This window comes from Mya arenaria, chromosome 8 (assembly GCF_026914265.1).
Source record: "Mya arenaria isolate MELC-2E11 chromosome 8, ASM2691426v1".
Classification (NCBI taxonomy): domain Eukaryota; kingdom Metazoa; phylum Mollusca; class Bivalvia; order Myida; family Myidae; genus Mya; species Mya arenaria.
In genome coordinates, this window is record NC_069129.1 from 22,156,573 (window position 1) to 22,183,413 (window position 26,841).

The following is a 26,841-nucleotide window of genomic DNA, read 5'->3' on the forward strand; positions in this document are numbered from 1 at the left end:
GTAGTAGTAGTAGTAGTAGTAGTAGTAGTAGTAGTAGTAGTAGTAGTAGTAGCAGCAGCAGCAGCAGCAGCAGCAGTAACAGCAGCAGCAGCAGAGCAGCAGCAGCAGCAGCAGTAGCAGTAGCAGTAGTAGTAGTAGTAGCAGTAGTAGTTGAAGCAGTAGCAGTAGCAGCAGCAGCATCACAGTAGTGGTGGGAGTAGTAGTAGTTGTAGTAGAAGTAGAAGCAGCAGAAACAGCAGCAGCAGCAGCAGAGGTAGTAGTAGTTGTAGTAGAAGTATTCTTATTCTTATTTTTATTCTTTTTTGTAATTATCGATTTCGAAAATTAGATATCAAAAATCATGAGAACCGAGGGCTTATGCGTTTACTAAATTGAGTATTCCCCATTAATCCCTTTTTATCAAAGTACAGGTTGTTACAGTTTGAAGATGTGGGCGAGTATAGTTCATACTTGTTTATTTCCATATAAGGCATTAATCTTGAATTTATGTTATTACTAATTAGATATCTGTTTTACAGGATTCACAGGATTTGCCATGTGTGAAACTAGTAAGTCCATTTCATTAGCATTTAACATAACCATCTTATAATACATGCGAAACATAAGATTTTAAATGGCTTTTCACACAATTAAGCTGCACCATGTTTATCCACACATGTATATAGTTTGCCATACTTAGCTGTAAAAGGCGTTTGGAAGTTTTGGAGATTTTGGCATGGAATCCCAACAAATAGTAAATCATACAATTTTCAACTTTTAACTCATGTGCTGTTATTGATAAGTATATAACACATATAATAAAGCATAAACGGCCCATAAAATGAATCTCAAAAAATATTGTGAGATACATACAAACATCTGATAACGTATACATGTTTAGCTTCAGAAATATACAGCGCACCTTACAACCTACGTAATCAATTAAATCAGCATAATGGTTTATTCCTCTTTTTTTTAAATGATGAACAATATTCTTTATTTTAGGATATAATCATTGGTTCTCTATCGGATCTTCCCTTAACCGTCGATTTTTTGTGACCGAAACAACTTCAACATATGAAGATTGTACCAGGGAATGCCAGAACTTACGTCCGTCAGCCGGGTATTCAATTATTGCACCAAGGGATGACGAAGCTTTCAAGTATATAGTAGCTAATCAAGATGGTGGTGTTCAGCGATACTGGTACGATAATTTGTTTGACGCTGTGTCAGAAACAAACATCAACTGCACGATTGGACTTGGTGCTCGTGGGATGTTTATTCAAAGCCCCGGGTTTAATTGCGATTTGCCAGCTCATTGTATTTGCGCCAACATTATTCAAACGACCGTAGCCACAACAACAAAACCAACACGTGCAACAACAATAAAAACAAAGACTTCAGCAGCAACAACAACACCACGAACAACAACAACAACAACTGCTACGACAACAACTTCGATAACAAAAATAGCACCAACAACAACAGCAACAAAACCTTCAACAACAACAGCTTCAACAATAAAACAAACGATAGTTACATCTTCAGCAAAACCGACCCTCACAACGACGCCAAAAACAACTGCCAGACGAACGAAACTTCGATCCGTTTATAAACTACAGCGAACGTTTGCTTTGTCACCAAATGCAACTCCTTTGTTGTCCTCAATGCGACCCAATTCAATCCGCTGTGCTGCTTTGTGCGAAATAACCTCCGAGTGCAAATCGTTCACAACGGACACTAGAAGTCACCTGTGCAGTCTCTACAACGACACATTTCCGACATCCGGATGTCAACAAAACGACTTGGAGTACTATATTAAGTTAAATATTTAGCAATGGTTTCAAAGACATTTATGCAGTCAAACTGTACATACAATTTCGTCAACTAGCTTTCGTCATCGGATGGACACATTTATTAAAAGGACGACTTGTGATACCTATCCTTATATAATTTCTAATTATAATTATAATTTCTATCTCGTTATTTTAGCTTTGCCAATAAAGTTCTCTTGTTGAATTTCTCTTGTTTAATCAAACAGTGGCGTTGGCGTCCTATGTCAAGCTGGATATGTTGTTATGGACATTTTCGGATTCTAAGTAACATTTGAAGTCACGTTTTCTGGTCATGAATCATGTTAAATGCCGTAAAGAACCAATACTTTTTTTTTTTTAAATGTGTGCTGTTTTCGACCATTACTATCTAATGATCATAATTCTTTTTACATATAACTTTGCAAATTTATGAATATTACACTGACACACATTCTGTCTGCCAATTTGCAACATATCAGCCACGTGCACGTGTGCCATCGTCAAATTACTTAAACGGCTGACAGTGCCTTTCAAATTGAAATAGGTATTCGATATATTTGATATTACTTTAGAAATATTCCAACTTAGGGACTAGTTCATAAATTGCAGAACAATGCTTTCAATAGTTTCCACGTTGCATGATAAAATATGAAGTTTAGTTTGTTTTATAAAACTTTACTCTTTAATTGATAATGAAACCTTAAATTATAATAGCCCTGCTTATCATTATGAAAATTTTGATTTCAAATACCAACTCAATCATAATAACAACTTGGCCATATCCGAGATAGATACAGGCCGAGGTGTTCTGATTGATATCAAATAGATGAAGGTTACACGGTACTATTAAAATATCCTTTATGTTTGTAAACCGCATACGCAGTAATCTCCCATGGTGACAGCAAAAATGACGAGTTTTGAAAAATTAACCTTGAGCATAATTGTTTGTTTTGAAAATGTCATTCGAAAGAATGAACTCCAGATAATTCTCTTTTGATGTATATTTTTTCCCCGTTCTATATACTCACATGAGTTAAATGTGTTACAAAAACTTATACAAAATATAAAGCAAGGAATTCACATAACATGTCGGTACAAATAAAAGGTGAATTTCATGCTATTGAAATCTATGTATTAGACCATTGACTCTATTTCATCCGAAGAAACGAATGTATATTTTTGTTATAATTTAGTTTAAACCGGAGGATTAGCTTGGGGAAAACGCAGAATATCTATAATTCCGGGCTTAAACTATTGTAACAATATTATTAACCATAATGTCCTTCGAGCATATGTACACCCAACATAAAACAAACTATTATCATTGAAATGATAACCATTTTTGGTTATCTGCATGCACGTTTTTCTTCTAATTTTATTGCGCCGACGTGATGCTATGCATCAACTTTTTTCTTGTGTGTGTTCTGAAACTACATAGGTTTACAACTGACAGAATTACACTGTCTGCGAGTTCTCGTCCGCCATCCGGGGAAAATTATGTGAATGAAAAAACAGGTAGTACTACAATCTATGTCAAACAAAATGTATAGCAGTTCAATGGAGGGACGTTGCCATACAGTTTTGTTGATTTCTTTTTCAAGTTTATTCTAAATGTGTGCTCGTGTTTAACAACTATATAATTAAAAATAAAAAATAAAAGGGACAAGTACAGTCATTCGAACATTCGAGTATATATACCTTGTTAAGAGACACAATGAAATGACCTAAGTGACACGGAACGAAAGGTACAGTCGTACAAAACACTATAGACAGAAAATAAACGCAATAAATATTTTTATCAAGAAATGATGAGATTGTTTCCTTAGAATGGTCATTGAAAAACATTATTTTCTGAATTCTTTAAACGCACAAGCAGGTTCTCATGAATATTGAATAATTTTGAATCATCTTCAACAATTTTATTAATTAAATCAAGGTCACTATCTCCGATAGCGGTTGCCTAATTTTTCAGATTAAGCCTCAAGTTTACCAATACTAGATTGCAATATTCCTATAGAAACATTGTTATGTCAGCATCTAACAACACTGTTACATTACTAACCTCTTTTTCCAGAGCATAAAAGTACCGTGTTTGTACTCCTTTCAAGTATACAACGTTTGTCGCGGCCATTTTCTTTTACTGATTTCTTCACACTTTTATTTTCAAACACTTTGATAACAACACCTTTTCACAAGTTATTTTTACTTTTCCTCTTTACCGCCACTGTTACACTTTAACAGCTCCCATCGTGCAATTGTATTCCTCTTTTAATTCTTTAATTTCTTCTTATTGTTTTTTTTTAATTATTATTTCCCGTAATATTCCCGGGTTCCGGCATCATTTAATGTGGCGGTGTTTTTATTTTAGCCACATTAGATTTTATGTCTTAACTATAAAAGACCACAAACATAATGTTTCACTGTTTCTTTCTCTATTTATAAGGTTTTAACTATTTTAATTCCAATAACAATTCACACTAAATGTCCTAAATAGTGAATAGTAAGTAATGAATTTATTTAAGGAATAAATTGCGGGATTGGTGATAATGACATCAATCCCGCAATTCATTACTTATATTAAAACCAATAACGCATTATTTCATTCGAAAATTGTTTAAAAATACTTTATTTCAATTAAGAAAACCTTTCAGTAATCCTTTCTTATGCTACGTTTACACTATGTTCCCGGTGGCCACGGCAGCCCCGTTTGCCCGAAACGTATTGCGTCGTGGGATTTTGGCCATTTTTGTCTCCATAAACAAGTTTTGTTAGGTTGTGCTAAGTTTCCTCACGTTTTATCAAGGTAACCGTGACAAGCCGTAGGGGCGAAAAAGTGGTTCGTCCAAGGCGCACTAAGGTCCGTGCGCGGTCTACCAGGGATGCATATACGTTGCGTCCCGGTCCGATACGTTCTGATAGGATCCCTCACGTTGTTCACGTCTTCATCCAGGTCTGATGCGTTTTCCACGTTTTGTCAAGGCATCCTATACATCGAACGCGAACACCGCAAAGCTTTGGATTACGTTTGTGTCCACGGTATAAAGAAAATCCCCCAGGCAACAGCAATCACTGTACCAGAATACTTCGACAAGTAAACATAAATTCCTAAGATGAAGAAGATTTTGTGTTTTCACCGCAAATGAAACGTAACGAAACGGCTATCGTCCACCCTAGCTTGCCGGGAAAACCGTGACAAAACGAAGCACAACGTGACAAAACTAGAAAGGAACTTCAGATGCCGGGGATTACATATTATTCCCGCCCCCCTACGGACGATTTATAAGTTGTGTAACGGCCTACTACGTACTGTCACGTACTGTCACGTGTCATTGCGTTTACCCCGTTTTACTACGACCTACTACGTTTCTCATCCACACCGTGGCTGCCGTGGCTGCCGTGGCTGCCGTGGCAAATTATTTTACAGTTTAAAATTCTGGCCCGGCATGCACGGCAATAACGGTCTGTCACGTTTGCATATCCCGTCCCCCCGCGCTGTCTCACGTTTATCCCGTTTTCTCCACGGTTGTCTGAAACGGGGCTGCCGTGGCCACCGGGAACATAGTGTAACGTAGCATTACCCATTCCGTAAATATATTTCTAGCACACCGGATAGGCATTTCCGGTGAATTTAGCCGTGCTGGAAAATTCCATCTGGAACCCCCATGCCAGATGAGTCCCGCGCTGTGACGTAATACTTTTTATTTATTTCATAATGCACTTTATGTAACAAATATTAATTGAACAAAAATGCGCTATTTTATGTATTTTCTTCACAAAACAATGTGATTTAAGGTATGCTAGAAAAAATATCTATCACGTGTGTCCGTTCTGGATAGAAAAATCCTACCCTCGGGCACGCTGCATTGCCGGTAACTCGGCAAGCCTCGTTACCTGGCAACGTAGGTGCCCTCGGGTCGGATTTTTCTATCCGGAACGGAAACACATGACAGATATTATACCGGATACTTTAACCGGAAACGTTTTATCAAATGACGTCACGATTACGCGGGAAAAGATCAACCACTTGAAATCACTTTTAAACGTAAAGTTGAAACACTTATGGCAACGATACATTTAACATATCATATTTAAACACTTTCTAAAATGTTTATTTATATTTTACGGCACCTGCTGACACAATACAAACAATAACAAGATCAAAAAAGTTCATGTATATTTTTATGCGATAAATAGCGATCCGAACATATCCGAAGATGTTGCGTTCATCGATTGATAAACGCAATTTCCGAAAGGCAGTTTATGTAGGGAATGGAAGCTGAGGTATAAATATTTCCAGATGTTAACACTATCTAAATAATATAATCCAACAAGTTATCATATATCCAATTTATAATTGATAGTCCGATGTTATAAACCTTTTAAAGTTCTTTTTATTTAACTCCTTTTAATTCACTTTTAACTCTTTTTACTTCTAACTCGCCTCTAAACGCCCAACAAAGGCCTTTTATACTATTATTTTCCGCCAAAACAAACATGAAGTACACGAATATTGTGGGTAGAACGAATTCATGTGTAAATAAACAGTTATTCGTGCGACTGCACCGGAGCAATGACACCGTTGAAAGCACCGGTAGACTCTATGCGATTAGTGCCAACGAAAAAGGTTATACTTAAACGTTGTTACTGTAATATTGTAAAAAGCTTCAGATAATGCAAATTAAAGTTTAAACATATGATAACCATATAACATCTGTATAACATAAGAATCATTCTCAAAAGTATTGCATATTTAACTAACTCATATTAAAATAAAAGTCTGGCATTTCGCGATGTTCGCGATACTCCCGCCGCAATAATAATTAATATTTATACACACACAAATGGGTTAACTTTGGCATTAAATTATCAACATGAATGCATTTTTATTACAATTAAACAAATAACAAGTAATACGTTACACTGTTAACAAGGCGTATCAATAATATTTATAATGAAAATTAATACGAAAACAGTTCATATTTCAACATGTCTTCTTTTTTTTAAATAAAAAAAAAAATCTTCGCGAAAGCGACCTTCCCCTCATCAAAGTTACTCTGTACGTCTCTGATTAAAGTTAACACATTGTGTGAATTTTTTCCCTGGCCGTTTTTAAAGCTTCACGTACACGACGTTGTTGACGAGTAGATTGATGAGCACTTAAGTCTTTATCTCCAGAAAAGGTTGCGCATTTGTCACTGATACCCTGGCTACTAGAATATTCAACCGGAAACAGCAAGTTTATAGGTCTGTTCATAAATAACACTTCCGGTGGACGTACGAAGCGCACCTGAACGTACTAACCCATCACAGCTTAAACGCAACTGCAATATTTTTCCAAGTTTCCACTGTCCTCGCGGTAAATCTTCTTTTATTAGAAACACTTTTGTCAAAGAGGGGTACTTTTCAATGTCAATTGTTACTTTGTTTACATAAAGTAACTTGGTGATTATGATTTACAGGGTGAAAATGAGGTTACTTCTTGTTTATGTGGTTATTTGGTGAACATGAGGTTACTTTGTATACATGAGGTTACTTGGTATGCATGACATTACTTGGTGTACATAAAGTAACTTGGTGGACATGAGGTTACTGTGTGTTCATGAGATAACTTGGTATACATGAGGTTACTTAGTATACATGAGGTTACTTAGTATACATGAGGTTACCTGGTGTACATAAAGTAACTTGGTGGACATGAGGTTACTGTGTGTTCATAAGGTTACTCGGTATACATAAGGTTATTTGGTGAACATGAGGTTACTTTGTATACATGAGGTTACTTGGTATGCATGACGTTTCTTGGTGTACATAAAGTAACTTGGTGGACATGAGGTTACTGTGTGTTCATGAGATTACTTGGTATACATGAGGTAACTTAGTATACATGAGGTTACTTGGTATGCATGATGTTACCTGGTGTAAATAAAGTAACTTGGTGTACATGAGGTTACTGTGTGTTCATGAGATTACTTGGTATACATGAGGTTACTTAGTATACATGAGGTTACCTTGTATGCATGATGTTACCTGGTGTACATAAAGTAATTTGGTGTACATGAGGTAACTGTATGTTCATAAGGTTACTCGGTATACATAAGGTTATTTTGTGTACATGAGGTTGCTGAGTATACATGAGGTTATTTTGTATGCATGAGGTTACTTGGTATACATGAGATTACCTGGTGTACATAAAGTAACTTGGTGTACATGAGGTTACTGTATATTCATAAGGTTACTCGGTATACATAAGGTTATTTTGTGTACATGAGGTTACTGAGTATACATGAGGTTACTCTGTACACATGAGGTTACTTTGTATACATGAGGTTACTTGGTATACATGAGGTTACTTGGTGTACATAAAATAACTTGGTGGACATGAGGTTACTGTGTGTTCATAAGGTTACTCGGTATACATGAGGTTATTTTGTGTACATGAGGTTACTGAGTATACATGAGGTAACTTGGTACACATAATGTTACTTGGTGTACATGAGGTTAGTTGGTATACATGCGGTTAGTTGGTATACATGAGGTTACTTGGTGTACATAAAGTAACTTGGTGGACATGAGGTTACTGTGTGTTCATGAGATACCTGGTATACATGAGGTTACTTAGTATGCATGAGGTTATCTGGTATGCATGATGTTACCTGGTGTTCATAAAGTAACTTGGTATACATGAGGTTACTGTGTGTTCATAAGGTTACTCGGTGTACATAAGGTTATTTTGTGTACATGAGGTTACTGAGTATACATGAGGTTACTTTGTATACATGAGGTTACTTGGTATACATGAGGTTACCTGGTGTACATAAAGTAACTTGGTGGACATGAGGTTACTGTGTGTTCATAAGGTTATTCGGTATACATAAGGTTATTTTGTGTACATGAGGTTACTGTGTATACATGAGGTTACTTTGTATACATGAGGTTACTTTGTATACATGAGGTTACTTGGTATACATGAGGTTACCTGGTGTACATAAAGTAACTTGGTGGACATGAGGTTACTGTGTGTTCATGAGATTACTCTGTATACACTAGGTTACTTGGTGTGCATGACGTTACCTGTTGTACATTAGGTTGCTGGTTGTAAATGAGGTTACTGTGTATACATGAGGTTAGTTGGTGCACCTGCGGTTACTTGGTTTGGTTTAAACAGTATTTATTCATAAAATCATGTTGTTAATATATCAGCATTTTACAAGTATATAGGGGATAAGGATTGAAGAGATAGCTTAGGGCAAATATTAAGACTTCTCTCCTTCTTAGTTTACATGAGGTTACATCGTTTACATAAGGTTACTTGGTGTACATGATGTTACTTGATGTACATAAGGTTACTTGCTAAACATGGGGTTACTGGGTATACATGAGGTTACTGGGTGTGCATGAAGTAACTTGGTGTACATAAAGTTACTGGGTGTACATGAGGTTACTTGATGTACATAACGTTACTGGTTGTATATGGGGTTAGTTGGTGTACATGAGGTTACTGGGGTGTATATGAGGTTACTGGGTATGCATGACGTAACTTGGTGTACATAAAGTTACTGGGTGTGCATGAGGTTACTGGGTGTTAATGAGGTTACTGTGTGTGCATGAGGTTACTGGGTGTTAATAAGGTTACTCGGTGTACATGTGATTATTTGGTGTACATTTGGTAACTTGGTGTACATGAGGTTATTTGAAACATATCAAATCTCTTGGTATTTGGTATACATGGTGTACATTTGTGTACATGAGGCTACTTGCAATTGGTACCCAGGAGGTTCCTTGGTGTTTACAATGTTACGTGATGCAAATGATGTTACTTGGTTTAAATGAGGTTACTTGGTACACATAAGGTTAATTGCTATACGTACGGTTACCTGGTGTGCATGAGTCTACTTGGTATACATGAGGTTACTTGGTGTACATGAGGTTACTTGGTGTGCATGAGTCTACTTGGTATACATGAGGTTACTTGGTATACATGAGGTTTCTTGGTATACATGAGGTTACTTGGTGGACATGAGGCTATTTGGTGTGCATGAGTCTACTTGGTATACATGAGGTTACTTGGTTTAAATGAGGTTACTGGCTGCACATGATGTTGCTTACTGTACACGAAATTACTTGGTGTACATGAGGTTACTGGCTGCACATGATGTTGCTTACTGTACACGAGGTTACTTGGTTTACATGAGGTTACTGGCTGCACATGATGTTGCTTACTGTACACGAAGTCACTTGGTTTACATGAGGTTACTGGCTGCACATGATGTTGCTTACTGTACACGAGGTTACTAGGTGTACGTGAGGTTACTGGCTGCACATGATGTTGCTTACTGTACACGAGGTAACTTGGTTTACATGAGGTTACTTGGTTTACATAAGGTTACTGGCTGCACAGGATGTTGCTTTCTGTACACGAGGTTACTTGGTTTACATGAGGTTACTGGCTGCACATGATGTTGCTTACTGTACACGAGGTTACTTGGTTTACATGAGGTTACTGGCTGCACATGATGTTGCTTACTGTACACGAGGTTACTTGGTGTACATGAGGTTACTGGCTGCACATGATGTTGCTTTCTGTACACGAGGTTACTTGTGTACATGGGGTTACTGGCTGCTTATGATGTTGCTTACTGTACACGAGGTTACTTGGTGTATATGAGGTTACTGGCTGCACATGATGTTGCTTTCTGTACACGAGGTTACTTGGTTTACATGAGGTTACTGGCTGCACATGATGTTGCTTACTGTACACCAGGTTACATGGTTTACATGAGGTTACTGGCTGCACATGATGTTGCTTACTGTACACGAGGTTACTTGGTGTACATGAGATTACTGGCTGCACATGATGTTGCTTTCTGTACACGAGGTTACTTGGTTTACATGAGGTTACTGGCTGCACATGATGTTGCTTACTGTACACGAGGTTAATTGGTATACATGAGGTTACTTGGTTTACATGATGTTACTTGGTTTACACGAGGTTACTTGGTGTACATGATGTTAATGGCTGCACATGATGTTGCTTACTGTACACGAGGTTACTTGGTTTACATGATGTTGCTTACTGTACACGAGGTTACTTGGTTTACATGAGGTTACTGGCTGCACATGATGTTGCTTACTGTACACGAGGTTACTTGGTGTACATGAGGTTACTGGCTGCACATGATGTTGCTTACTGTACACGAGGTTACTTGGTATACATGAGGTTACTTGGTTTACATGAGGTTACTGGCTGCACATGATGTTGCTTACTGTACACGAAGTTACTTGGTATACATGAGGTCACTTGGTTTACATGAGGTTACTGGCTGCACATGATGTTGCTTACTGTACACGAGGTTACTTGGTTTACATGAGGTTACTTGGTTTACATGAGGTTACTTGGTGTACATGAGGTTACTGGCTGCACATGATGTTGCTTTCTGTACACGAGGTTACTTGGTTTACATGAGGTCACTTGGTTTACATGAGGTTACTGGCTGCACATGATGTTGCTTTCTGTACACGAGGTTACTTGGTGTACATGAGGTTACTTGGTATACATGAGGTTACTTGGTTTACATGAGGTTACTGGCTGCACATGATGTTGCTTTCTGTACACGGGGTTACTTGGTTTACATGAGGTTACTTGGTTTACATGAGGTTACTTGGTTTACATGAGGTTACTGGCTGCACATGATGTTGCTTTCTGTACACGAGGTTACTTGGTTTACATGAGGTTACTGGCTGCACATGATGTTGCTTACTGTACACGAGGTTACTTGGTTTACATGAGGTTACTTGGTTTACATGAGGTTACTTGGTTTACATGAGGTTACTTGTGTACATGAGGTTACTGGCTGCACATGATGTTGCTTACTGTACACGAGGTTACTTGGTTTACATGAGGTTACTTGGTTTACATGAGGTTACTTGTGTACATGAGGGTACTGGCTGCACATGATGTTGCTTACTGTACACGAGGTTACTTGGTTTACATGAGGTTACTTGGTTTACATGAGGTTACTTGGTTTACATGAGGTTACTTGTGTACATGAGGTTACTGGCTGCACATGATGTTGCTTACTGTACACGAGGTTACTTGGTTTACATGAGGTTTCTTGGTTTACATGAGGTTACTTGGTACACATGGGGCTACTTGATGTACATGAGGTTACTTGGCGTACTTGAGGTTTCTTGGTGTTGTTGAGTTTACTGGGTGTACATAAAGTAACTTGGTGTACATGAGGTAACTGCGTGTTTATGAGGTTACTCGGTATACATAAGGTTATTTTGTGTACATGAGTTTACTGAGTATGCATGAGTTTACTGAGTATACATGAGTTCACTGTGTATACATGAGGTTACTGGCTGAACATGAGGTTACTGGGTACACATGGGGATACTTGATGTACATGAGGTTAATTACTTGGTTTTGATAAGTTTATTGGGTGTACATGAGGTAACTTGGTGTTTTGAGGCGACTTGGTGTACATGCGGTTACTTGGTACACATGAGGTTCCTTGGTGTAGATGTTACTTGGTATACATAAACTTACTTGGTAACCATGAGGTGGATTAGTACGCTTATGTTATTAAGGATTAGTACACACGTGGAACTTTCTTCCGAAATATTTATGTTTGGTTTCGTGAAACTGCTATAACTGAGTGTTAATTGTCATGCAAATCGGCCATTTCACGATATAATTGTTAAAATAATATTTAGTGTTGTGTGACCCCAACTACTAGGTGTCATTCGGAACATCTGCCCATTTTCTATCGAAAACAACCTCGGATGTAAATGGACGGTCTACATTGTTAGAAATATTTTTTTGTTACAATATTTAACTACGCTGCAGGCAGATCGCGTAGTAATTTTAATTGAGCAGAAAACCTTAATGACTAAGGCACCCCACACGATAGAAAATTGTCCAAGTTTACTTTTTATTTTAAATTAGGAGAAAAAATAAACAAAATACATACAAAACTGCACCATTCCGCGCTAGAAATTGTTATATAATTTCGCGGAGTACACCCAAACACCCCTGCCAGCACTATAAACCAAATAAATTTCGGTTCTGTGGGAGGGTCGCAAGTCAAAAGGTTATGCCCTTAAGTTACGCACCCTTAAACATCAATTCCTGGATCCGCCCCTGAATGCCATAATACACTTAACGCCCGCAATCATTTGAACTTACAAAAAACATATTAAAACACTACACTTGATACTATTCTTTAAAACTTTACAAACTTCTACTGATGTACCGGCATTCAACCGAGGCTGATTTCGATGAAAAAGGCCGAGGAATTCCGAATGGATCGGGATGGGCAGTCGTGACATTTCGGCAGACCTCGGCATGATCGGGATATATTTATTTCGTTGTGCATTCCGAGTGTAGGAACGCCTACTAAACAGTCGATATCAACTGTTGAAATTTATTTTGGAGATAAATCTCGCCGGCATGTTTTAAAATTTGTTTAGATTTGGGAAAATAATGAATGTAAATTAAGCACGGTTTTAACAAGGCTTATCATTTGGATATTGTGTAATATGTCAGTGTGACATTGATCGTAAATTGTGGTTTTTTTCGTATCAGTACAAAACAAATTACTTCCTAGTTACACAATGCTGTGATTGAATGAACATCTATTTGTTTTATTTCGCAAGTCTTTTTTTAAACTCGAGAGAGAATATAAAATTTTGGATCATCAATATCTTCCGATAGATGGTGTTGGGGTTCGAGAAGCACTTGAACTCAGTGTTACTTTATCGTGGAAATGGGTCAATTCGCTTTAGAATTTACAGAAAAAAGTATTTCCTACAAATGTTCGGCAATCTCCGGTCAGCTCGGGATAGACAATCGCTACTACTCGGTAGTCTTCGGCAAGCCCGGAAAGACAAATAACCGTGTGTCTGAGGCATACTTGACATTCAATAACTAGTTTTAATGTTGACACAGGAATATACAACAGCATGTTTAAACACATTTTTTGATTTGAAATTGATTGTTAATTTAGCACGGTTGTAACTTCGCTTATCATTTTGATATCGTGTTAGATGTCAGTGTTTAATTGATTCAAATATTGGTTTTCTTAATATCAGCTCAGTGCAAAATAATTTACTTCCTAGTAACAAACTAAACAGAAACCGACTTTTTGAACTAGTTTATGGGTCATTTTTAATCCCAGGAGCGAAAATGGCATCTAATTTTGAATCATCCATTCAGAGGGGCTGTGACTTCATACATGATTTTTCCTGCTTTCCTTGTGAAGAAAACGGATATAACACAGAAGCTCAACATTATTGTACTCAATGCAAAACATATTACTGCAAAAACTGTGTTTCAAAACATAACGTATTATATCAGAAGCACGCGGTGCTCGGCCGGAAGGATGTGAAGAAATGGGAGGCAGCCCCAGGGGTTGTGGACGCCCTGGAGAGATGCGGAATGCATCCCGGGGAGGCACTGAAGCTGGTATGTGCTGACCATGACCAGCTGTGTTGTCCTGTGTGCGTCGCCGTGGACCACAGGTATGTTAGAAATATGACAGGTTTAAGGTACACAACATAAGTGCACGCAATTTCTTTTTATTATTATTTATAAAATTATAAGGTTAAACTCATTTGACTTTTAAACAAAACAACGCTTACGATTTGTGTATATTAAAGAGATATCAGCCTTTTTATATAATAGTTTTCATTTAATAGCTACGTGGCCACAAATTCCCCAGATTAAGGAGTACAAAATTCGAAAATCATTGACATTTTCTTTATCCGTATACACAGCATATGCCTTTTTGGTTTTGATCGTTTAAATAAAAAATGAATTAAACATTATCATGCATTTTTCGCGTCAACCTTTATGATGCGCCTTTGCTGGTATTTGTGTGTCGCCGTGGTCAACAGGTTTAAAGGAAGAAAACGTCAATTTAAAGGCGCACAACATAGGTTGATGCAAAACTATTTCATTGTTTTTATAAATAATTATTTTTAACATGATCAAAACAAAAAAGGCTTATGATTTTGTACATTTTACAAAAATAGTAGTCTTTGAACATGCAAATTTCAATTAAGATACGTGGCCACAAATCCCCAAGTTTAAAAACAAATCACTGAATCTGTACACAAATAAAAAAAATCGGTTTTGATCAATCAAGTCAAATTACTAAACTATAATAATGCATTAAAATTAAAGGAGATTCATTTTTGCATGAAGCTATATTGTGCGCCTTTAAGACACAAAACGGTAACTAATCTATACATACTAGCGCAAATTTTTAATTCATTTTCTATTACATTGTCCCAAATAAGCAAGGTCACATTTATGCACATCTGTTCACAAATGTTTCAAAACTTCTTTGTTTCAGACAATGTTCCAAAATCCAGCCCATTCCAGATGTAGCAAAAGGTATTCAGAGAAATATTGAGTTTCAACGAATTCCAAAGAATATAGCTGAACTAGAAAAGCAATTCGAGCTGATGAAAGAAGCAAGAATGAAGAATACGACATCTCTGAAAAAGACGCGGGCAGCTATTTCTGATGAAATTAAAATCATAAGGAAAAAGATCAACGAAATCCTTGACAAGATTGAGAAAACAACTTTACAGGACTTGGACGATATTATAGCTAAACTTGAAAACAACATAAAGAAAGATATAAAAACTTGTGATAAAATGACTATCGAACTGCAAAACATGATGGCCGCTTTTCAAACCAAAGCAAAATCAAGCGAGTCAAAATCATATATTGCGTACAGAAAGAGCCAGGATATGGTTTCACGAGGAAGCGATAATCTTCGTAGCATAACAGCTATTGAGTGTTACAATGTAACATTTCAATCCAAGAACCTTATCGAAGAACTTTTATCTTCAATAAAGACCTTTGGAGCGATTGAAGAACAAACTGTTATGACCATACAACGAAAATATCCGCTTTCAGATCCAAACCACGTCTTCAGTGTTGCAGAGTATAAGGAGTACAACGTGAAGATGAGTGATGACAAATGTCAATGTTATATCTATGGCGTATGTGAATTGCCTAGTGGAGAGTTTGTCATAGCAGACTTGAATAATTGTAAAGTTAAGCTCCTGGACAACGAGTACAGGGAGCTCGCCCACTGTGATATCCCGGAGAAAGCATGGGGCGTGTGCCACATTGACGGAGATGAAGTGGCCGTTTGTGTTAGCCGTGAACTTCATTTCATTAATGCTACGCAAGGGAAACTCGTTACTTCGAGAAAGTTAAGCTTCAACCATTCATGTTATTCCGCAGTTCATCATGGTGGCCAGCTTTACATCGCCTCATGTAACGCACTGTACATCTACACGATGTCGGGACAGAAGGTGAAGATGTTGTACGAGGACACGCCTGGGGGCACGAAATTTGGCAAATGTGCCATCAGTAACGACGGGAAGACAATCTACATCACAAACTACAGTAAACATCAACTGATCACCCTAGACAACAACGGCAACAAGCTGGCCTTACTCACTGACACTGACATGAAACATCCTACCGGAGTACACGTGACACCTGCTGGACACGTGTTCCTCTGCTGCCGTTACTCCGGCATTGTGCTGCAGGTTGACAAAGACGGGAAGAAGAAGTTGGCCACACTGGCAAGGAAAACAGACGGAGTGTACAAACCGGGTGATTTATTTTTCAGCAGCCGCTTTTCTTCTCTGATTGTTGGTGGAGAAATAAACACACTTTTTGTTATCAAGTTAATTTAATACTAAAAACTATGAATGTTGATATGGTACTATCGAACTGGGAGCTCCCTTATTGTTGCAAAGAATATTATAGTATTGTCATATATAATTGTTTTGTTTAGACAGCATGCTATAAGTAAAAAAAGATATGAATCCAAAAGCATATGATGAATACTTTTACGTTTAACTTATCATATTTGGACAATTTATTTCCCACAAACTATGTGTTGGAATACGACTGCTGATACATTGAAATGGTAGGTGCATTTCAGTCCAGTATGAACCATAACGCCAGTGTTTTTGCATAAAAACGTGTTAAACGGTGAGAACTGAAACACTTAGATGAAACAATCACAAACATTATATGTTTAGACTAATATTGTCGTTAAAATGAAACTTATCATTTACTGACGATAGGTCATTCTTTTTTTTAATAATGTGGTGTTATTTAATTTAGATGAAACCGTACACAAACTTTATTAAATTTTAACCTATTACAACATTACATTTATCATTCTCGTTGGCACGATGTTATGCGAGAGTGTGGTCTTGTGTTGTGAGGGAAACCGACTTACCCGGGGGAACCTACTTGTCCGGCTTGGTGACCACACACCAAACTCACATGTGCCAAGGCCGGGAATCAAACCCGCGTTACCTCTGTGCGAAGCGAGTTCACTAACCACTGCGCTTACCGGACAACCTAAAACAGAAGCTGGCCAATCTGCTATAATTTATAATCAATATTTTAACATCCATAAAACTTAGTTGTAAAGTTATGTTTAATACGTCTTATGTTTATATATTATTCTTTCTGTACACATAACTTCCCTTGAAATGATACCTACTTAATATGCGGTCATCTAGCCGTGGATTTATTAAGGGAGACCTGATTTCAGGAAGGGACACCTGATTTCAGGAAGGGACAACTGATTTCAGGAAGCGACACCTGTTTTCAGGAAGGGCCATATGATTTCAGGAAGGGACAACTGATTTCAGGAAACGACACCTGCTTCCAGGAAGGGCCATATGATTTCAGGAAGGGACAGATGATTTCAGGAAGGGACACATGATTTTAGGAAGGGACACATGATTTCAGGAAGAGCAACATGATTACGTACAATTTATTGTGTCTATATATAGGCATGACGCAGGATTTTGGCTTATGCCATTTCAAATTTACAATGTATAATTTATTTTTTTTCAAGAATGCTTCCTGAAAAATACGAGCTTAAATTTTATTTTTATCATTTTAATTCCTTTTAAAGCTTTTTACTCACTCTCATAGATTGCCTGTTTTGACCACTTGTTTTATTTTTTGGTTTTTGAATAATCCAATTATTGCGTGAATAACTGAACAACGGTAATAAAAGACTACTGACAAAAGATCAATTAAGACTTTCTTGTTTACGTTAAAACAATGATATCTTATGCCGAAAAATTCATTAATCTTAAAGCGTTAGTAACGCTTTTAGCAATACACCTTTAATTTTCGAACGCACATTTAATACGATGGTATTCAACATGCAATTTAAATCAATATTATGGTTATACATTATTGACTTAATTCACTGTATAGGTCTGTTATTTACACCGAACAATCCGATTAGCTACATCGTTTTAAGAGCTAATTAAGACCATGATGAATTTCAACCCCGTGGCGGTATTCATAAAACGTTTTAAGTCATTTTCTAACTAATGTCACTTTCCTAATTTTAGAATCTCTTTAGTCATATTAAATAAAAATGAAGAATTTCCAAAATACATTATTTTATTGAACTTTGTGAGAAAAAGAATACACTTTAATGTTAAAAAACAATAATAAATTTAATTGAATTTGACTTTGAAAATTTTAAGAAATCAACTTAAGTTAGTAAATGATTGATTTCAACAGATAACTGGTCATTCTCTGGCTTTAAATAACATACTTCCCTTCCCTCACGGCCCTGCTTTATTATGTATTAGGTATACATTACAACTCACTTATTTAATAAAAAAACGATGCACAGTAAACAACTGATAAATCTAAATATCCGAAGTTATAGTATTAAAAAATGGTTGCATTAATCAGTAAACATACGCGTAGATTTGATCTGACAAGTATGTATAAGTCATAAAGGAATTACATTGAATTAGTTTGATAATTATTTTAAATAACATGTTCTCAACGTCTGTTAATAACCTTTTCATAGATGAATAAAGGTTTATGTTTAATGCTTACTTTTAATTCAATTTCGGATATCCTTTATTCAGGTGATTAACCTTGACATTTTTTTACTTTTGATTTGTTTCAATCTGTTTCTGAAATGTTTGCTTTTAAAATTTGCGTCTTAGTCAACCGATAAAACACCAATGTTCAAATGCTTTGACATTCTGCTCGACATCACAGAACAGAACGGAACATTTATTTAGATAGTGTCGAACCCAGCTGGCTCGAGCCAAGCAGGTATGCTTACCTTCAATATAAATAATGGTCCTTATATCCAGTTCGAGCCAAAGAGAAATTCGAGCCGAACGAGTTCGAGCCAACAGGGTTCGACTGTTCAAGCAGAAACAGCATATGATCATCAAAACAATCATCATAGCATGCACAACTGCGTAGATAAGTTATCGATATCACAAATATTGTTGTTAACTATTCTGTTTGGTTTTCAATGAATTTTACACGTTTCAATCAAAAACGTTCTGGTATATTATTGGAAGAGTTGTGACAACTATAATACTTCCATTATAACTTGTCAGAAATGTCATCAGTGTATGTAAAGATGACTTTTAAACGTGTATCATGTATTCTCGACATCTGCAATAAATCTATTCAACATCACATCACGCCACTCCCTCAGAACCAAAATGTTATTTGTTTTAAGCGGTAACATGGGGTTTGATTTCTACTAAGAAAAACAAATCCAGCCCGAAATGCTGCTTTTTTGTCGTTTATTACTTCTTTCTTCTTTTTTTCTCCTACATACCAATAAAAAGTTTGGCGATTTAAGGGTGGGTTCGCCGTGACCCCCCCCCCCCCTCGTCCTAGATCGGCCTGTTCTTACTTGCGTCAAATTGGAATCATTCTATAATATTTTCCCACATATGCAAGGTATATGCATAATTATACAGCTTATGCATATCTGATTACAAATATTTCACATCTTCTTTGTTTCTGACAATGTTCCAAAATCCAACACATTCCAGATGTAGCAAAAGGAATTCAGAGAAATATTGAGTTTCAACAATTTACAAAGAAGATAACTGAACTTCAAACGCAATTCGAGAAGATGAAAGTAGCACGATTGAAGAAACGACATCTTTGAAAAAGACGCGGGCAGCCATTTCTGGTGAAATTAAAACCATTAGGAAAAAGATCAACGAAATCATTCACACCATTGAGAAAACCACTTTACAGGACTTGGACGAAATGATAGCTAAACTTGAAAACAACATAAAGAAAGATATTAAAATTTGTGATAAAATGACTATCGAACTGCAAAACATGATTGCCGCTTTTCAAACCAAAACAAAATCAAGCGAGTCAATATCATATATTGCGTACAGAAAGAGCCAGGATATGATTTTACAAGCAAACGATCATCTTCGTAGCATATCAACCATTGAGTGTTACAATGTAACATTGCAAGCCAATAACCATATAGAAGAACTTTTATCTGCAAAAAAGACCTTTGGAGCGATTGAAGAACAAACTGTTATGACCAAACAGCGAAAAGATTCCCTCTCCGATCCAAACCCCGTCATCAGTGTTGCAGAGTACAAGGAGTACAACGTGAAGTTGAGAAACGACAAACATCGATGCTGTAACTATGGAGTATGTGAATTGCCTAGTGGAGAGTTTATCATAGCAGACCAAGATAATTGTAACGTTAAGCTCCTGGACAAGGAGTATAGAGTGCTCGACCACTGTGATATCCCTGAGAAACCATGGGACGTGTGCCACATTGGCGGAAATGAAGTGGCAGTTTGTGTTTACAATAGAAATGCTGATAGACGCGGACTTAATTTCATTAATGCTACGAAAGGGAAATTCTTATCTACGAGGAAGTTAAGTTTCAGCCATGAATGTGTTGCCGCAGCTCATCATGGTGGCCAGCTTTACATCTTCTCTTGTACCGCCCTGTACGTCTACACGATGTTGGGAAAAAAGAAGCTGTACAAGGTAGAGTCTTGGTGTATCACGGTGGAGAAAAGTACCATCAGTCACGACGGAAAGACAATCTACATCACAAACAACATTAGAGATCAATTGATCACTCTTGACAACAACGGCAAAAAGCTGGCCTCTTTCACTGACCCTGACATGATAGAACCTACAGGAATACACGTGACACCATCTAGACACGTGTTCGTCTGCTGCCGTGACTCCGGCACGGTGCTTCAGGTTGACAAAGACGGGAAGAAGAAGTTGGCCACACTGGCAAGGAAAGAAGACGGAGTGTACGGACCGTGTGATTTATTTTTCAGCATCCGCACTTCTCTGATTGTTGGTGGAGAAATAGACACACTTCTTGTTATCAAGTTAATTTAGTACTTAAAACTAGTCATGTTTGCATTGGTACTATCGAACTGGGATTTTTTTTCTTAATTGGTGCAAAGTTCATTGCAGTATTGGCATACATAATTGTTGAGTTTGAATTGTTGGTTATAATTAATGTGATATAAATCCAAAAGCTTCTTCTGAATTAAATTCTTATATTTGATCAAATTTGGGAAAATTTTATATGACACAAACTATTTGTAATAATATGTTTTTTTCGATGAATGTAGATTGTTCAATACTCGTGTATATACATTGCCTATAAACTAGCAAATGAACGTATTGCTGTTTTTTTAGTTTGCTGTATCCTTTTTTAAAATCAAAAAGAAGCAAATAAACCGCCTATCAAATCCGTTCTAGTGTCTATTAATACGTTGGCACTTATTACTTTCAGAACACCATCAGATTGAATTATTGATTCGAACTATAATGAACGTTTGCTAGCATAATGCACTTACAGTCAGGTAAATTGCAATAAATAATAATAAAACAATCTCTTAATTCATCACCAAAGCACATCGAATGTATAACATCGACAGTCTCGGTTGGATGTATACTTAGATCTCACGTTAAACATCGACAGTCTCCGTTGGTCTGAGACTTACAGCTCACGTATAACATCGATAGTCTCGGTTAGATTAAGACTTACTTATCACGTTTAACACTAACAGTCACCGTTGGAATAATATTTTTATCTCACATATTATATATACAACCCGTTTTGATTAAGACTTACGTATATTACGAAAGACGTATAATATCGTGAAACATCGACATTCTCGGTTAGAATGAGACTGACATCTAACATAAACAGTCTCCAATGGAATGAGACTTACATCTCACATATAACATTGGCGTCCCGGTTAGATTGAGACTTACATCTCACGTATAACATCGACACATGGCTAGTTTGAAACTTACATCCCACGTTCAATTTCGATAGTCTCGATAAGTTTGGGCCTATCATCTCACGTATAACATCGGCAGCCCCGATTATATTGAGACTGACATCTCACGAGTAATATCGACAGTCTCTGCTAGTTTGAGACATACATCCCACGTTCAATATTGACAGCCTCGGTTATATTGAGACTGACATCTCACCTTTAACATCGACAGTCTCGGTTATATTAAGACTGACATCTCACGTATAACATAGACAGTTCCGGTTATATTAAGACTGACATCTCACGTAGAACATCGACAGTCTCGGTTATATTAAGACTGACATCTCACGTAAAAGATAGACAGTCCCGGTAAGATTGAGACTAACATCTCAAGTAGAACATCGCCAGTCTCGGTTATATTAAGACTGACATCTCACGTATAACATAGACAGGGACTGTCTATGTTATACGTGAGATGTCAGTCTTAATATAACCGAGACTAACCGGGACGGTTAGATTGAGACTAACATCTCAAGTAGAACATCGACAGTCTCGGTTAGATTAAGACTGACATCTCACGTATAACATAGACAGTCCCGGTTAGATTGAGATTAACATTTTAAGTAGAACATCGACAGTACCGGTTAGATTAAGACTAACATCTCACGTATAAAATTGACAGTCTCGGTTATATCGGTTGAAATTGTCGGTTTCAGCTGGACTGCGATGGCTGATACACTGAACTAGTAAGTACATCTTATTCCACATTTGAACGATAACGCCTGTCTTTTGTTACATAAATCTATACAATTTGTTAAGAACTGAAAATAGCATATAACATATGCAAACATATTATGTTTAGAAAAAGATCATATTTTATTTCACGAGTGGTCACAGAAAAAAATGAAAATATTATTGTTACGTTACCACGAGTAACTGCGCCATAACCTCTGTGTCAAGGTTACTCCTATTCGCGCGAGCAGTACGTCCACTAATTTTAAATATATTGGCCTACCTTATGGAAATGGTTGTTGCAATTGAAATTAATTTTACATAAAACTTTACTACCAACAACGAAACCTATGAGTTTTAACATTTACTGGAGCATGTGGCAATTTTGTACATTCAAGAACAATTTCAACAGATTTAGATTAAAACTGCACTCTCACAGATTTACCGTTTTGAAAAAAAAAAGTCTTTGAATGAGCCAATTTTGGCGTAAATATCTGCAAACCAGTGATATAAGACTGCTGACAAAAGATCAGATCGCAGATTTTCATATTTCTGTTCGGAAAGTAATGTTCTATGGCTAAAACCGTTACTAACGGTTTAAGAAAAATGAATAAAACATCATTTTTTGTACTGAAATAGGAAAATCTGTGATTTGATTTTTTGTCAGCAGTCTTTTGTCACTGGTTTACATGCATTTTCGCATAAATTGGCTCGTTCCAAGACAAAAAATAAAAAGTTGTCAAAATGTTCAGTCTGTTTGAGTGCAGCTTTAACAAATATGGACTTATAATAGTGTGTATGCGTTAAATCAACGGAAGTCTGTTGTCTGTTTTGTTCGTAGTGTTTATATATTCACTGTCGCTCTCAGACTCGGGATCTTACGGTATTTTTTCGGGGGGAATTCATGTTGTGCAGCCAAAGGATGTTTTGTTGTTGAGATAGCGAATTAGTTTTATATATATTTAAGTTGAATGTCACGTTTCCGTTCGGGTTTACGAAAACCCCAGAAGGAAATGTCTAGAATGTGCCCGAAGATGCATTTCAGAAGGATGTAGCGCAGACTTAGGAAGTTTTTTCGACAAGATGTCTTAAATCGCCATGGCGTAGTTTGTTTTTCAATCTACTATAATTGTTCAACTGTTTATGGCCGATGATCTAACTATCCGATTGGGTGGGAGACCTTTATCGATCAGCTTTTGGACAAGCCAAGCCTTTTCAAAGCATTATACTATTTTTTAAAAAGAAAACTGAATTGATAAACTGATGAAGGAAATAAGTCAAATTCAAAATGCGCGTGCATACATGTACGCGGTTAGAGTTTGTAGGTAGAAATGATCCACAACCCTTTTACAAGCACATGCGGCCAAGTAAATATTCAACCGATACCTTCCAAGAAGGGGGATTATCTGAGGATGTTGTTGTGAAAAGTTTTTCTCTAATTTTTCATTTTTTTCATAGGAACAAAATGGACTAAAGTGACAAGTATCAAACTAAAATATTACTTGTGAATCAGAGTCTGTGATATGGATATTTAAAAAAAGAAAAAAAAGAAATGTTACAAGTGATGAGTTATTAGCAAAAATATGAATTATATTTGCCATTTCCATACCTGAGTAATTTCATACTCCATACCTGAGTAATTATCACCGCCAGGAGAAATACATTTACTGTGCATTATATTGGATTAAGGATCAGGAAATATTTTCCTTACTTTGGACATAACTCCTATAATTGATTAACCACATAGGGAGTACATCATGATTGGAAAGGTTCAAACACAGAAACCCAAACAGACCGTGAAAGGGAAAGTAAACGCAGAGCCTCCAAACAAAAGGTCATATTCAGAGGTCAGCAATGAGAGTGTGGGAGACATTTCAGCAATAAATATCCACCTCGATGAGATAACTAGTGATATCTCAAAGCTACGAGCTGATGTTATGAAGAAAGATGATATTGAATAATTAGTTTCGGGTTACCACCATAATGAAAACTTAGGAAGTAAAAATGCAAAAAGAAATAGCAGAAAAGGTGAAGAAAGAGAGTAAGGAATTGCACACCATAAAAATTGATTCCTTATAATTTGACAACAAGCAGCTGGAAGATAAACTTTCATTTTTTTTTCAAAGTTACCAAAAACAAATAATTGATCTTCAGCAAAAAGTTTTGGCAAATGAAAATAGAACGAAAGATGCTCTTAAAATGTCAAATTATAATGAACAATATTCGCGTAAAACTAACATCAAAATTGTTGATGTGAGCGAGGAGCGGGAAGAGACCGAGGCGCGATTGACGGAGAAGGTGGACGTTATCTTGAAGGCCCTGGGGGTGGAGCTTGGCAAGTCCGAAATACTTGCTATACATCGCATTCCAACGAGTGGGTATGGCCCAAGGCCTGTTCTCATTAAAGCTATACACAATAGCGTTAAATCGCGCATTATGAGAAAGTGAAAACAGATGAAGACGGCAGGACACAGAGTGACGGACGATGTGACGCGACTCAACACGGGACTGATTAACAGACTGTATGAACACGAGCAGATAGAGAGTGCATGTTTTTTTAATGGGTCAGTGATTGCACAAACGCAAAAGCAAGAACGGATTAAGTTTGACATTGATGATAGTGTAGCACAGGTCATCAGTAATTATCGATCAAAACGGGTAAAGAATAGAACAGAACAGATATTTTATTACGACTTATACTAACGTACATCGTCTAATCTCATATAATAATTCACTTAAATATGTCATGTGTATGTACAAGGTAAGTTTAAAAGTTGAACAAACATTTGTGTTACAGGAGCGTTATTTAATTATAATCAACTACTATAAGGTATAAATATGTAAACGCAGTAGTGTAACTGCTTAATAAACAGGTTGTAAAAGAGGATGAACAGAATTATGTATCATTGTTTAGAATACAGTTACGGATACATAGTGATTCTTTAACGTATTTACAGACTAATAAGCTCAAATCTATTAACAGAGTTTAATAGTTGATGATATTTAAACACGGAAGGGCGAACATAATAATAGCGTTTTATGTATTTCTGTCTAATAACTAAATAACATGAGCATATACATACAAAATGGTATTCATCTTCAATATCAAGATGGTTACAACACATACAGTATAGGTTCATTACGCGGAGTATTATTTCTGGCATATCGTCCAGTTTGTATCCTTAATGGATGTTCAGATATAATCGTAATCTACAAATATAAAGGCGGTATTTCCTTGGTAATATATTCAGATATTCTTCATACTGGAATGCATTTTTAAATACCTTATACATATCAAGAACAGAGCTATTAGATAATGAACCATACCATTCCTGCTTAAATGTATCTATAACTCTACATTTAAATTTGTGAACAAATGTATTTACGTTTACATTTTGTACATCATCAAATATATGTGTACAACCATAATCATTAAGAAGTTTTTTAACATTGGTAAACCAAGTGGAATATCCTTTATTACTATCAGACACTGCTTGTAGATATACAACACGTAACAATATATTATTAGTATTAGCTATTTTCAACCAGCACTTAATTATACGTAAGTATCAAGTAATATATAAAGGATATCTACCTTATTCTCCATATACACTAGCAGTACAAGTATTGATTTTAACATGTACTAATTTTTCACAGAACTTCAAATGAATACGTTCCATTTCTTTCGATTTAGTATAACCCCATCTTTCACATTAATAGTTTAATATAGACCCTACAAAAGCATGAAACAACTGACAAAATATATGAGGTATTAAATCATACTCTTTACATTTATACAGTAACACATTTAAAGCCTTTAGAGCTTTTCCAGCTAAATATTCTTGGTTTAATGTACACCTACCAGTATAGTTAAAAACAGTACCTAGGTAGTTAAAATCACTAACGACTTCGATGTTTTGGCCATCAGATATCCAGCTTTCATGCGGTAATAAACGTCCACCGTTTACGAAATACCATAGTTTTGGTTTTATTAGTATTTACTTATAAGACCCCAGGTATTACAATAAGTATTTAGTAAATCAAATTGTTGTTGAGTTTCAGCCGGTGTCTTTCCTAAAATGGCCATATCATCGGCAAACAGTAACATAATTAATACAACATCATCTATGTTTATACCAGAATTAACGCTATCTTCTAAAATTTATTCTAGGTCTTCGACAAATAG

General features: G+C 36.5%; 2 protein-coding genes across 2 annotated transcripts; both read left to right on the forward strand.

Annotated features, from left to right (window-relative positions):
- The first annotated feature begins 13,706 nt into the window (after nt 1–13,706).
- On the forward strand, nt 13,707–16,517 carry LOC128244062 (uncharacterized). The gene is made up of 2 exons (XM_052962077.1): nt 13,707–14,315; nt 15,152–16,517. Exons 1-2 carry the CDS (start codon nt 13,981–13,983, stop codon nt 16,515–16,517), a joined length of 1,701 nt encoding a protein of 566 aa, XP_052818037.1. The 5' UTR covers nt 13,707–13,980.
- Nucleotides 16,518–19,959: 3,442 nt separating this feature from the next.
- LOC128244063 (uncharacterized) lies at nt 19,960–21,027 on the forward strand. The gene has a single exon (XM_052962078.1). It carries the CDS (start codon nt 19,960–19,962, stop codon nt 21,025–21,027), a length of 1,068 nt encoding a protein of 355 aa, XP_052818038.1.
- The last annotated feature ends 5,814 nt before the right edge of the window (nt 21,028–26,841 follow it).

Coding starts and splice junctions, on each gene's coding strand:
- LOC128244063 (XM_052962078.1), top strand. CDS start 19,960: ATGACTATCGAACTGCAAAACATGATTGCCGCTTTTCAAACCAAAACA.
- LOC128244062 (XM_052962077.1), top strand. CDS start 13,981: ATGGCATCTAATTTTGAATCATCCATTCAGAGGGGCTGTGACTTCATA. Junction 14,316..15,151: donor TGCGTCGCCGTGGACCACAG/GTATGTTAGAAA, acceptor TCTTTGTTTCAG/ACAATGTTCCAAAATCCAGC.